The 13,706-nt window shown below is 48.4% G+C and overlaps 1 protein-coding gene across 1 annotated transcript in view; it reads right to left on the bottom strand.

Annotated features, from left to right (window-relative positions):
• CFAP77 (cilia and flagella associated protein 77) overlaps positions 1-10,731 on the bottom strand; it is a 150,186-nt gene extending 139,455 nt beyond the window's left edge. Inside the window, exon 1 of the mRNA XM_020910989.2 lies at positions 10,348-10,731. Within this exon, the coding sequence (XP_020766648.2) occupies positions 10,348-10,542 (195 nt within the window). The 5' untranslated portion in view covers positions 10,543-10,731. The remainder of the gene's footprint in view (positions 1-10,347) is intronic.
• Between the last annotated feature and the right edge of the window lie 2,975 nt (positions 10,732-13,706).

Raw genomic sequence — 13,706 nt, 5'->3', positions numbered from 1 at the left:
TCCCCTAATTGCATAAGCTGCAGGCCACACACTACCTACCTTTCTCTACCACTGCCCGCCTCTTACCTCTCCTGGCTCATCTTGGTGTCAAGATTCAGCTCAAGTCATCCAGTCTAGGAGACCTTCCCTCACATCCCTCCATCCAGGCACGGCCGCCCTCAGGGGCTAAGCACAAATCCATCCAGGCAGACAGCCATCACCGAGTGCTTGCTCAGTCACTCAGTCATGTCCAACTCTTTGCAACCCCATGGACTGTAGCCCACCAGGCTCCTCTGTCCATGGGCTTCTCCAAACAAGAATGCTAGAGTGGGTTGCCATTTCCTCCTCCAGGGGATCTTCCCGAGCCAGGGATCAAGCCTGCATCTCCTGCAATGGTAGGCAGATTCTTTACCATGAGGCACCTGGGAAGCCCAGCCAGGCTTTGCTGTTTATTTTAACGCCTGTTTCTATCCATGAGATTGTAAGCTCTGTGACAGCAAGGCCCATATCCAGATTGGTTTACCCATTAGATTGGTTCATCTAAACCAGTCCCTGGTGTCTAGCTCTGTGTCTGATACACAAGCAGTTAATTCTGTTAATTCAAACAGTGAGTGAAGGCTGCACCTGCTCTTGTCCATTTTAGATCCTTGCTTGGGCCAGCTCCTCCCCAGGCGCCCCCTCCTCCCCTGTCCAGCCACTGGCATCCAGCCCACCCCGCAGCCCCAGCCACAGGCTCTCTGAGATGTCCTGGGTGCTCCAAATCTGCTCTACCTTCACTCTCAGATACACCTCTCAGCACCCCTCCTTCTGCCTCTAATAACTTTTAGGAGTGGTTTTAACGTGCCAAGTCTAGCTCTCCCTGACTGGACCATAAACTCCTTAGAAACAAATTCTTAAACTTCTCCTGTTTCCACCAGTGCCTTGTGCATTATAGTTGTGCAATAAATATTTGCTCTTTGATGGACGGGTTCACTGACAGCTTCAAACACACAGCAAAACGAAAGTTTTAAAGCCAGTGTCTCTGTTCTTAAAGATCTGTGGGAGACCATGGGATAGATGAACGCAGCTCTTAAACGGGACTATTAAGACAGCATTTTAGGTGGCAATGTGGCCCAACTGACAAGCATCCAGCAAGACTGAACCAAAAGTTGCCAGCAAATTTTCCAATTCCCTTAACTGCAATGCTCTGGCTGTAAGATCTCATCTCTCCGTGGCTTTTGGGGTGCCTGCATCTTTGTGGGAGGTTGCGGCCTCTGAGCTTCGGCTAGCTAGCTGGGGCTTTTTCTCTGATGTGGCGAGGACGTTGTGCCATTGGTTCCAAAGGGCCGGCCACCTGGCAGTGATGTGGCCTCTCACGAAGGTTTTACCTCGAAATCAAAGCTCTTCTAATTCTCCACTTTCATTCCTCTGGACAAGCACAAAAGGTTTTGATCCACACAAAGAAATTCATCTTGTTGGCTTCTGGGTTCATTGGCCTCCGCACCACCCCCCGCCCACTCCCCGCCAATTTGTATTGTTTGGTTCATATAAAAGATCAAGAAAACCCCTTTTTTTTGGCTCATTATGTGTTTTCTACAATGCTCTTGGTTAGCTATTCTCCCCCCGTGTGCCCTTCATGTTGACCTTTCTGCTCACTGACCCACGTCAGTCAGTTTCTTGACCAAACCCTGATGGGCCTTTAAACTGTTGGGTGGAAAAATACAGCTGTTTTCTTTATAAAGCACGTTGACCTGCTCCCCTGAAATGTTGTACTTAATGCCACAACAAGCGTGTTCGGGCTGGGCTGCAGCTCCGGTCCACCAGGAGTTTGATTTCCGATGAACCAAATCCACTCCATTTTAAATCTTAAATGAGTGCATGCTGAGAAAAACACAACCGACACAGGCCCTTGGCAGGTGATGAGCCAGGGAAACAGAGTTTGTGCACGGTGGTCAGTGATCGCCCGACAAACCAGCCCCACGCTAATCAGTTTAGCTGATGGATTGCCAGGCCACACTCTGTGGATGGCTGCAGATGTTTTGTTTTGTTTTTTCACTCCAACGTGGGTGAGGCTGGAGATAGACAAGCCCTGATGGAAATCAACAAACAAACAGAACGAGTAACTAAGGGGAAGGAGATGGAGCCAAAGAGGGGGATTTGAGAGACTTCCCTGGTGGTCCCGTGGTTGGAATTTCGCCTTCCAGTGCAGTGGGTGTGGGTTCAATTCTTGGTCAGAGAGCTAAGATCCCACAAGCCTCATGGCCAAGAAACCAAAGCATAAAACAGAAACCATATTGTAATAAATTCAGTAAAGACTTTAAAAATGGTCCAAATTTTCCCAAAAAAAATCTTTACTTAAAAAAAATAAGAAGAAAGAAAGGGATTTTAAATGGCCATAAAAAGTCCAATGGTTCTCATGGCCTGGGAACTAAGATCTTGCAAGATGTGCAACATGGCCAATAAATAAAAGTTCTTAAAAATTAAAAGAAATTAAATGACCATAAAAATGAATGGAGTTGGGGGACAGAAGCAATTAAACTAAAGCACCTCATTTCTATCTTCTTTGTATTAAATTTTTAAGAGACCCTGGACCACAGATGAACTAATAATGAATTCTCCACGTGTTGATGTTTTCTGGTTCGGGGTTTTAGAGAAACCCTGCCTCAGCACTATTGGTACTTAGGGAGATGATTTACTTCTTGGGGTGGTGGGGGCGGCATCCTGTGCATTGTTGGACAGCACCCCTGGCTCCTCACCACTAGCAGCCCTCTTTCCAGTTCTGATAACCAAAAGCATCTTCTGACATGGCTGGATGTTCTTTGGGGAGCCAGACTGCCCCCCGAGGTTGAGAACCACTTGTCTGCTTCTAGAGTGCCATAATCTCTTCCATAAGATAGTGTCTCATTCAAATCTGTCTTCCTTACATCCTTGAGAAGTAAACAAGGTAAGTATTGGCACTCATACTCTATAAATGAGGAAACAGGCTCAGACATTAAGCCATTTGCCCAAGAACCCTCAAGAGAGCTAGAAGTAGGATTGTCTTCACCCTTAGCCAGGGCACACCCATCTGTTCCAGGATACACGGTTTCAGGAAACATCCGATGGGATGGGCAATGGTATTTTCCAAAAAGAGCACAAAGAGAGAAAAGAGTAAGCCCCTGAGTGGATCTGCTTCACGATACATTCATATGTTCAGACTGAGGACATTTACTGAAGGTCGATTAATGAGAATAAGGTTGTTGTGAGGAACTTAGGTGTTGGAAGCAGGATGATGGAAAATAACCAAAGTGCCCCCTTATTCAGTGCCCTCCTGAACCTGGCACAGCCATGTCACCTCATTTGTTGTTGTTCAGTCGCTAAATTATGTCCAGCTCTTTGCAGCCCCATGAACTGCAGCACACCAGGCTTCCCTATCCCTCACTATCTCCCGGAATTTGCCCAAACTCATGTCCATTGAGTCGACCATGCCATCCTACCATCTCATCCTCTATCACCCCCTTCTCCTCCTGCCCTCAATCTTTCCCAGCATCAGGGTCTTTTCTAATGAGTCATCTCACTGAATCCTCATGACTCCCCCACAGCTGATGCTAACTATAATAGCCCATTTTAAGGAGAGGAAACTGAGGCTCAAAGGTCAGTAACCTCACACACGGCACAGCAAGAAAGCAGCTGAGACAGAACCCGCCCTGGGATCTGCCTGGCTCTAGCCTGCCACCCACACCCCCTTCCTCTCCAGTGTGGTGGCTGCAGTTTTATACCCGCCTGAGCAGCCAACTTACAGCTGTATCTCTTGCGATCATATGAAAACACAAGCTGTAGCCTGGAATTGTTTTCCCAGTCCTTGTTCACACAAATTCTGGCGCTTGAAAGGAGTCAAGCGGCAATTTCATCTAAAGTTGAATTGTTACCAACAGTCAACAAATGCTCGCATCTTTTTTTTTCTTTACAAATATTTAATACAAGTCAGGCAAGAAGCACGCAACACTCACAATATCTGCTAAAAGTCACCAAAATGCAGTGCGATTGTGACTGCGCCTCGGCTTGTTTTTGCCCACCCAGCCAGAGGGTCCGGGCCCAGAAGAGGGGTCTAGGGTTTCACAGAGCCGGGTCCCCAGGGCCGGACGATGGCTCTGCACAGTGGCCTCCAGGGACAGAATCTCCCAAAGGCCAGCGAGGTCTGAGCTGGCTTCCAACTCCCTCAGTCTGTGACCCATTCACTGCAGGGCCAGCACAAACGCAAAACGGACCAACTCAAATCATCCCTAACAAGCTAGGGTCTCCATACAGAACACGTTTAATTGAGTTGCCTTCCCACTGTACTTTTTAAACAGTTAAAGGTGCATTTTCGGGGGTTTTTTAGGTGTATTTTCTTAACAAGTGGTTTGAATGAGACACTTTGTGAGAGCTTATGCTTCTAGGAACAGATGACCGACTTGAGAACCACTGCAATAGGAAATAGGGGCTTGAAATTTCCACAGGGCCAGTCCTAAATCGAGAAAACTCTGTCTTTCAAATACAGGAAAAATGGCCTAAATTCTATGAGTGAGCAGCACTTGAGCCTGGAAGGTTCTGGAAGGTGCTGACTTGTCCGTACAGGACTCAGAATTCTTCCTAGAGGAACAGCCTTACTGCCAGCGATCTGAGAGTTTAGAAAGGGGCTGAGTTCATACCGGGGAACCCAAATTCCTGAGGTTTGAGAGCCAAAGGCCGCCTTCTTTAGAGGGACAAAGAGGAAGGCAGGCCCTTCCTCAGGCAGAGCTGCCTCCCCCCACCTGCACCCACTACCGTGATGGTAAAAAGCCTGAGAGGGGGCAAGTCTGCTTTCTGAAACAGCCATAGGACTGGTCACTGCTACAGCCCCTGCTCGCTCACCCTGTTCACCAAAGGATGTGCCTGGGTGCCAGGAAGCCAGAAGTTTCGATTTAAAAGAAGAGAAAAGGGAAAAAAAGGAGGAAGAGAAAACAAAAAAAGGACCAAGAGAGAAAGAGTTCCAGGGATGAACAAGCCCACAGCTTTCCCTGGTAAAATAAACGCTTCCCACCAGCTGGCTGAGACTGTCATTAGGATGGTGGTGGAATGTCAGCCCCCTTCCTCCTGTTGTATCTTCCCCAGTTACTCTGTAAACTGAATGTAAAAGCATCTGAAAAATCAGAGGCACACTGTCTTCAACGCAGAGGCAGGATGTAACATTGTCACACTTTACTCAACATAAAAAAGACAGGGACCCACACTGGGATGTTCCCCCAACTGTGGGTCTGCCCACCTTCTTTGCCTCTGTCTCTTCCTACGTGCTGATGTTCACCAGCATCAATATTTATTAGTGATGTTATGCTTTTAGTGTGATCGCCTAATTTTGTTGAGCATCCAGTTTGAACACACTGGCTGTAAGTAAATGCATCCTCATGATGAGGATGACTACAATCCCGGCAGGGGTGCCAAGGCTGAGGAACCAGAACTCAGTTGGGGTTGGGGTGGAAATCTGTGAACACTTAGGATCTGAGGAGGGTGGAATCAAAGAGCCCTAGAAGGCTTGGTTTCTCCTAATCTCCACCCCCCCACCCCCAGGACCAGAATCTACCTTTTCACCCTTCAAGGTCCAGTTTCAGGACTTTTCCTTTATAAAGCCTCTCATGGCCTGCTCAGAGTTTCCTCCTCCCAAATCTGAACCCTTCCAGGTAGTGCAGAAACTTGAAACTTACAAGGGGTGACCTATGACATTGCCTGTCTTATTATTACCTGTGTATGCGTGTGTGCACGCACACAATAGTAACTCGCACACATAAATATATATGTGTTACATGTATACACATATACACATATAACAAGCAAACCAAACAGACCTCACCTGCCTCTCCAGAGTGACAGAAGATTCAAGGCTGTCAGTGAAGCAAACCAAACAGTCTCTCCCCATAATAGTATTGACAGGATATCAGCTGAGTTCGACCGGCAGGAAGGGTGTATACACATATATACAGATACACATATATACAACACACACACACACACATATATATGCCATACATGTGAAATACACATATATATGTGGACAGAGGTACCTGGCAAGCTACATATGAAATGCATGGGGTCGCAAAAGAGTCGGACATGACTTAGTGACTAAATAGCAACAACAATAATTATATATATATATATATATATATATATATATATATATTCCATCTCTATAGCTGAATAACTACTCTTTGCAGGCAAAAGCTGAGTTCTGAATTTGCCTCTATGCCCTCAAGAGAGCTTAGCATGGTGCTGAGTACTTCATAAACATTCAGTAAATATTTCTTGACGCTGAACAAATCCCAAGAAATTAGTAGAGTTCTCTCTAAAAGGCATGTTGTGTGAAACAATGATGGAATCAGACTCATTGGTGAACATCTTTTGACTACCTGCGGTACAGATACATAACCAATCCGGGTCATCACTCATTAGCTAATTGTGTATCGTGACCAAAAAGAGCACGGGACTGGAGGCCAGGTCATGTAAGTCTCACCCCACTTTGGTGAGCAGATCAGGGTAGTGCCTTGGGCAAGCCTCTTGCCTCCTCTGAGCCTTAAGATCCTCAAAAAAAAAAAAAAAAAGGAATTGGACTAGATGGCTGTAAGCCTCCTTCCAGCCCCCAAATGATGTGATTCTGCAACTCTATCTTACAAACGCATGCACTTCTTATTTGTGACATAAACCCCACAGAAAAACAAAGTCGGTGATAAATTATGAAAAAATCTGGTGCCGTGATCACTTGCACTCTCTAAGGATGCTCAATTCAATAAATCCCACTCCTGTACCTCGCCCGCTTCTCCAGGGCGACAGAAGATTCAAGGCTGTCAGCGAAGCAAACCAAACAGTCTCTCCCCATAATTGTATTGACAGGATATCAGCTGAGTTCGGCTGGCAGGAAGGGTGAACCCTGACAGGTTCTGTGAAGGAGCCTTGAAGGCTATTGGAGCAGGATCCTATGTTGAGTCACAGAGTTCTGGCGGAATGAGAATCACGCAGGGAGAAGCTGGTTTCTTCTCTATTTAATTTTATTCTTCCCAGAGAATCACATTTGAAGGAAAACTGGCTCACATCACTTTATACAATAGAATAGGGGCCCTTTCTAGTGGAAAATATTTACATCTTCTTGGGGGCCACATGAAAACACGGGGTTGATTCAAACCAGCCCCACTCAATAGCCGGTTGGCTTGGTTTTAAATGAGGCAAACAGTTGCTGAGCATTTGCTGATAAAATATCTGCTTGGATGTCTGAGGTTTTCACTTTTCACTTGGTTACGGTGGCATCTTGCAGACACGTTCTTGAATAACTGATGTGTGTACGTCCCGGTAAATTCCAAGGGTGTGAAACAGCACTGTTGTGTTTGTTCAAGGCAGTGTGTCTGCATTTTAAATGAAAAAAAGCCCTGATCCTATTCACTGGAGAAAACAATCTGAGCAACAACCCCCCAATTTCGGGGAGTAAATGACTATAGCTATGGTGCTACATTCTCCCAATATAGACACAGCCTTCAGGTTCAGAGCGAGACAAAACCCAAATATATCTCAGTTCCAATCATCCTCCCGCAGACACCCCGGGCAGAGGGCACTCCCGCCTATGCTGCACACAATGAGAACGCGCACAGAAAGGAGGGTCTGAAAATCTGGGCTCGTGAAACTGACATGCCACAGGGAAGAAATCCACAAGCCATGCCTCGACAGAAAGTTCAGCAATGTATTATTTTTGAAAAGATTTTTTTTTTTAAGGCCCCACCACCATCTTGGACACTTTCCATCTCCTCCTTTCCTTGAGAGCTGAAACCCTCCCTCCCCCAGTTTTTCCAGAATTTAAATTGTCTTTAAGATAGAGGAAGCTGTTTGGAGTTTGAAGTGGTACGAGGACAGCTGCGCTGGGAGCCGGTGCAGGTCTCTCCTCCCCTGAGTCCCGCAGACCCGTGCACAGAGGCCCCGCACACAGCCTCAGCGTGCCCCGGGGAAGCGGAGGCCTGGAGAAGCTACCGCCAGGGGGACGCCTCACAACGTGTTTCTGCAGCTTTGACTTAGGTCAGGTTTTGGTAGAAAATCTGGCCGCAGACGTCAGTATTGAAACGTGGACATAATGTTAACTGCTACTCAAAGTACCTTCGGGCTCTAAAAACTGGAGGAAGGAGAGAAAGAAGTCCAGCTGCCCCAAGGAGACAAGCCGGGCACAGTCACCAGGACGCCCCCTGCCGCTCGAGCCCTGACCCTGCTGGCGCTGTGTCTCAGGCCCTGAAGACAGAAACCCCGTCCGCAGGCCAGCGACTCCGGTACATTTTCCAGCCCAAAGTTCAGGTTCAGGAATTAGGACTGCATGTCTGGAAGCTGTGCAGCTAGCGCCACCCAGAGGCCAAATGCTGTCCTTCTTGATCTGCCGTACAAGCAAAAGGAAAAAGGTGCAGGAATTTTTACCTATAGATGTGTATTATACATGTTTGTTGTTTAGTTGTGTCTGACTTTTTTGCAATCCCATGGGCTGTATAGCCTGCGAGGCTCCTCTGTCCATGGGATTTCCCAGGCGAGAATACTGGAGTGGGCTGCCATTTCCTTCCCCAGGGGATCTTCCCCACCTAGGGAGGGAACCCTTGTCTCCTGCTTGGCAGGAGGATTCTTTGTCAGTGAGCCTGGGAAGGTCATTATACATGTTATACACATGTATATTGTACACACGTACATGTGTGCACACATGTATGCAAAACATACATGTATCATGTGTATGTGTGTGCATGCTAAGTCATTTCAGTTGTGTCCAACTCTTTGTGACCCTCTGGACTGTAACCTGCTAGTCTCCTCTGTCCATGAGATACTCCAGGCAGGAATACTGAGGTCAACTGCCATGCCCTCCTCCAGGGGATCTTCCCAATCCAGGGATTGAACCTATGTCCCTTACAACTAACTGCATTGGCAGGTGGATGCTTTACCCCAGTGGCACCTGTATATGTATGCATATACCTATATTATATATGTGTCTCTATGTATATATGGTAGCTTGGGATGGGCATCACACACTACTAATTTGCCATGGAGGATAACTCCATTATGTTGTCTGTCCATTTTGTACTGAAGTGAGAAGGTGTTGGCCCATCAGCAACTGCTTGAGTAAAAGCAATGATCAGAGGCAGGGACATTGATCTCCTCTTGATCCCAGAATGTCTGATCTTGATCCCATCTGTCTGAGGCACCTGTCCTCTGAGAATGGCGATTCTCACCTAGAAACAGGTGAAGAACTTTGCTCCACTTTGGGTGGCCAAAGAAGGGGAGCATATTAAATGGAAGAGTGCCCAATGAAACAAGCCAGTTTCTCCCAGCTGCTGGCCCAGGGACATATAAATACTTTGAAGACAAGACGAGAGTCAATGCTTTCAAAGGAGCCAATTAATTCAGCTCATTTTACTATGATGTTAAGATAGCCTAGGTTTCCTGTACCAAAAACAAACAACAACCAAAACCTCTGGGCTCTGAGCAGCTCCTGGCATTCAGATAAATAATTGCTACTGAATCCACGGTTATCACCTGCGCCTTCCACCTCCGGCGTTTGGGGAGCTGCGCGCATTTTTAAAGGCACACTGCCCTCCGGTGGCCCAAAGTAAAATTGCACGACCTGCTTTCCTAGCGCCAAACTTCTACTTGACTTTTCCTCGCGCCCTCACCCCGGGAAGGCGAGTGAATGCCACGACGTTGGGAGATCACTAGTCCGGAAACGTGATTGACGCGAGCGGGCTTGCGATCAAAGGGGAGGCGAACTCTTTGGAAACTGCGCCTCCCTCTCTCGCCGGTGCCTGTGGGCCCCCTACACCAGAGAGATCTGCGCTTTTTGGCGGTGGGTGTGGGGTACGGCGCTTCGGGTCATAATTTTGCATAAAGGTATGACTGGGTAAAAATTAACACGGAAATAAAACTTTCAGGATAGATACAGAACCCTCGTACATAACAGCAGCCCAGGCGTGCAGGGGAATTGAGGGAGGCGGCCTGCACCCTGGGAGGACTGGCAGGTGGTAAGGACGACCACTCTGTCACCCCTTGAGTTCATTCCGGGCGAATACATGTGCAAACAGCAGCCGCCAACGGGTCCCGCAGGGATTACCTTATGCGATCTGCCCGATCACCCCCTTGAAAGAGTTTCATTCTCGACCCACTTTGAGGATGAGGAAACTAAGGCTCAGCAAGACTACGCGGCCTGCCAGTGACCGCACCAGGGCCGGGGGAAGTGCGGGGTCTAGGTCTGTCTGGACCAGAGCTGGAGCTTCCGACGCCGCGCTCGGGCGGGGGCGGTGGGACCCGGGCAGAACAGGTGGAAACCCGCGGCCCCGCGGATGCCCACTGAGGGCACGAGCTCAAAAGGGCCGGAGGGTGTGGGGCGGGGCTCACCTTGACGATGAGCGGGTTCTGAAACATGGAATCCCGCACAACCCCCAGCCTCTCGTTCTCCATGCCCGGCCGGATGTCGGCCACGGTCAGGGGCCGCCGCGGGGGTGGGCAGATCTGGCTGACCGTGCGGCGGACCGGCGGCTTCTTCTTCTTCCATCGCGTGAGGTCCTGGCAAGAGTTCCCGGCCTCTGGCATCCTGGGGGGTCGCCGGGAGTCGGCCCGCCGGCTGGATTCAGCGCGCTTCCCAGCTTGGGGGCGGGCAGGCGCGGAGCTCGGAGCGGGTGAGCCCCCAGTCCCGGGACGCACCACCTGGACGCCAGGGTGGGCTAGGACTCCGGGCTCGATCCGGAGAGAGGCGTGCCCACCTCGCGTTCCCCCGCCTCCTTGCGAGGAGCGCTAAGAGCTACATAAACCCCTCTGTAGGTTTATGAGAGCGTCCTCTGGGCGCCTTGCTGTGGATTTGTAAAGGGGAGAAAATCATGACCACCCTTTAAGGAAAAATGGAACCGCCCGTCTCCGTGGAGACGGGACGCCAACGGCGCTGGAACTTTGCAGGTCGATTGACTTACAGGAAACTTACTGGCGGCCACCTAATTGGACCTGTTTCGGAGATTTTTACTCGAGGAAAACTCAGGAATCACCACTGGGCTGTTAAAAGCGACAGATTTCTAGAGGACCATTTACACTTGATTTCCAAGTTAAAACACTCCCCTCCACTCTCCACCCCTTCCCATTTTTCCCAGAGCCCCTCCCCCCTCTCCATTCCACCCCTCGCCCCTTTCCCTACACACACACACACACACACACACATACAACACACACACACACACACCCAGGGCAGACTGCTATGCGTTTCAGGATGAAACAGAAATTTGCAGTCTAAGCCTGTTACTGCTAATCTCAGATTAGTCATCTTCTTGAGTCCTCAGTGTTTTCTTCTGTGAAATGGGTAGTGAGGAAAGTCTAGAGTTGAATGAAATCAATGGTACCCAACTTTGTGCAACAGAATACAGAGAAGCTTATTTAACTTACATGAAGAGCACATCATGAGAAACGCTGGGCTGGAGGAAGCACAAGCTGGAATCAAGGTTGCCGGGAGAAATATCAATAACCTCAGATAGGCAGATGACACCACCCTTATGGCAGAAAGGGAGGAAGAACTAAAGAGCCTCTTGATGAAAGTGAAAGAGGAGAGTGAGAAAGTTGGCTTAAAGCTCAACATTCAGAAAGCTAAGATTATGGCATCCGGTCCAATCACTTCATGGCAAATAGATGGGGAAACGGTGGAAACAGTGGCTGACTTTATTTTTCTGGGATCCAAAATCACTGCAGATGGTGACTGCAGGCATGAAATTAAAAGACGCTTACTCCTTGGAAGGAAAGTTATGACCAACCTAGACAGCATATTAAAAAGCAGAGACATTACTTTGCCAACAAAGGTCCATCTAGTCAAGACTATGGTTTTTCCAGTGGTCACGTATGGATGTGAGAGTTGGACTACAAAGAAAGCTGAGTGCTGAAGAATTGATGTTTTTGAACTGTGGTGTTGGAGAAGACTCTTGAGAGTCCCCTGGACTGCAAGGAGATCCAACCAGTCCATCCTAAAGGAGATCAGTCCTGGGTGTTCACTGGAAGGACTGATGTTGAAGCTGAAACTCCAATCCTTTGGCCACCTGATGCAAACAGCCGACTCATTGGAAAAGACCCTGATGCTGGGAAAGATTGAAGGCGGGAGGAGAAGGGGACGACAGAGGATGAGATGGTTGGATGGCATCACCGACTCAATGGACATGAGTTTGGGTGGACTCCGGGAGTTGGTGATGGGCAGGGAGGCCTGGCATGCTGCAGTCCATGGGGTCGCAGAGTCAGACACGACTGAGCGACTGAACTGAACTGAACTGGGTAAGGGGTTCACCACAGGGTTAGTTGCACAGACAACAAACTGCACTCAAGGCCTTCCACACCAAGAGTGGACAACATCAGCACTACATTTCCAGAGCAAGCCATAATTCCAACTGCTCACCCAAGGCCTGGAGCAGCCTTTGAGTGGTGACGTGTGTATGATGCAGGCTTACGGTTTCTCTAGTCTACTTTGCTTTCATGTTTCCACATATATGTACATTATGCACTTAAAGAAATACTTATTTGGCTGTGCCAGGTCTTAGTCGTGGCACTGGAACCTTTAGTTACAGAACATGGCATCTTCAGCGGCTGGCATGTGGGATCTAGTTCCCTGACCAAGGATGGAACCAGAGCCCCCTGTGTTGGAAGTGCAGTGTCTTAGTGACTGGACCACAAAGGAAGTCCCCCTTGTTCATTTTATAATCAAAGCTGCTTGGCAGCTCACACAGAGCAGGTCAAATGGTACAGCAAGGGGCAGGCTCCTGGAGTAGTGGAAAGATCACAGGTTTTAATCCTAGCTGGGGGGCAACATAACTGGGACAATTTACAGGAAGCTCTAGCTTTCTCAGCCCCAAGGTAAGGCTGATATCACCTAATAAAGATTCCTACAACAGGGGGTTGTTATAGGATTCAATGAGAAGTCTCGTCGCTACTGTGATTATGTTCACTATGCAATAAGGCTAAAAAGTTTGCGTGGCATGCATTCTGTCTTTGACTTGATGATCTGCTTAAAACTTTACTTTTAATCATAAACTATGTTTCTTCAGGACACAGTGGATATGAAAGAATCGGAATAGATATTTGAGGCTTTTTCTAGCTCTAACTTTCACAGGAGTTCAACGTGCATCAGACCCTGCACCAGTTCACCACTGCCAACCCCTGAAGTCACCTCCCACCACTCTCTCCCATCTTTCATGGTGCTCCTGCTGCCCTGGCCTTCTTTCAGTTCCTCCAGCAACCAAGTTCAGGGCCTCCAGATTTGTTCCCAGCCTGAACACTCTACCATCTCGATTTTTGTTCATCTTTTTTGTTTCAAACTCAACTGTTACTCGTCAAAGAGTCTTTTGAGCTAGCACTCCCTGACCCCAGTCGTTCTCCATCACATTACCCTGTTCTATTTTCCTTGGAAGGTAATCTGAAATTATTTTGGTTGATCTGTTTGTTCTCTGTCTTCCTCAGGTAATCTTCACCCTCTCGACACTCCAGGACTGTAGATGGACCTCAGTAAAAAAGAAACTGTTGAATACATAGCAATATAGGCATGAACCAGCAAGTCGGTGAAAGAGCTCTGTCCCACTTTCTCCCCTGCCCTGTGCGTGCGTGCTAAGTCGCTTCAGTTTTGTCCGACTCTGTGGACCGTATCCCGCCAGGCTCCTCGGTCCAAGGCAATTCATGCCTTCCTCCAGGGGATCCCCACCCAGGGATCGAACCCTGGTCTCTAGCATCTCTCACCTCTC

The sequence above is a fragment of the Odocoileus virginianus genome, chromosome 2, assembly GCF_023699985.2.
Source record: "Odocoileus virginianus isolate 20LAN1187 ecotype Illinois chromosome 2, Ovbor_1.2, whole genome shotgun sequence".
In the NCBI taxonomy this organism is placed as follows: domain Eukaryota; kingdom Metazoa; phylum Chordata; class Mammalia; order Artiodactyla; family Cervidae; genus Odocoileus; species Odocoileus virginianus.
Note: the sequence above shows the minus strand (reverse complement) of the source record. Positions and strands in the feature narration are given on the sequence as shown.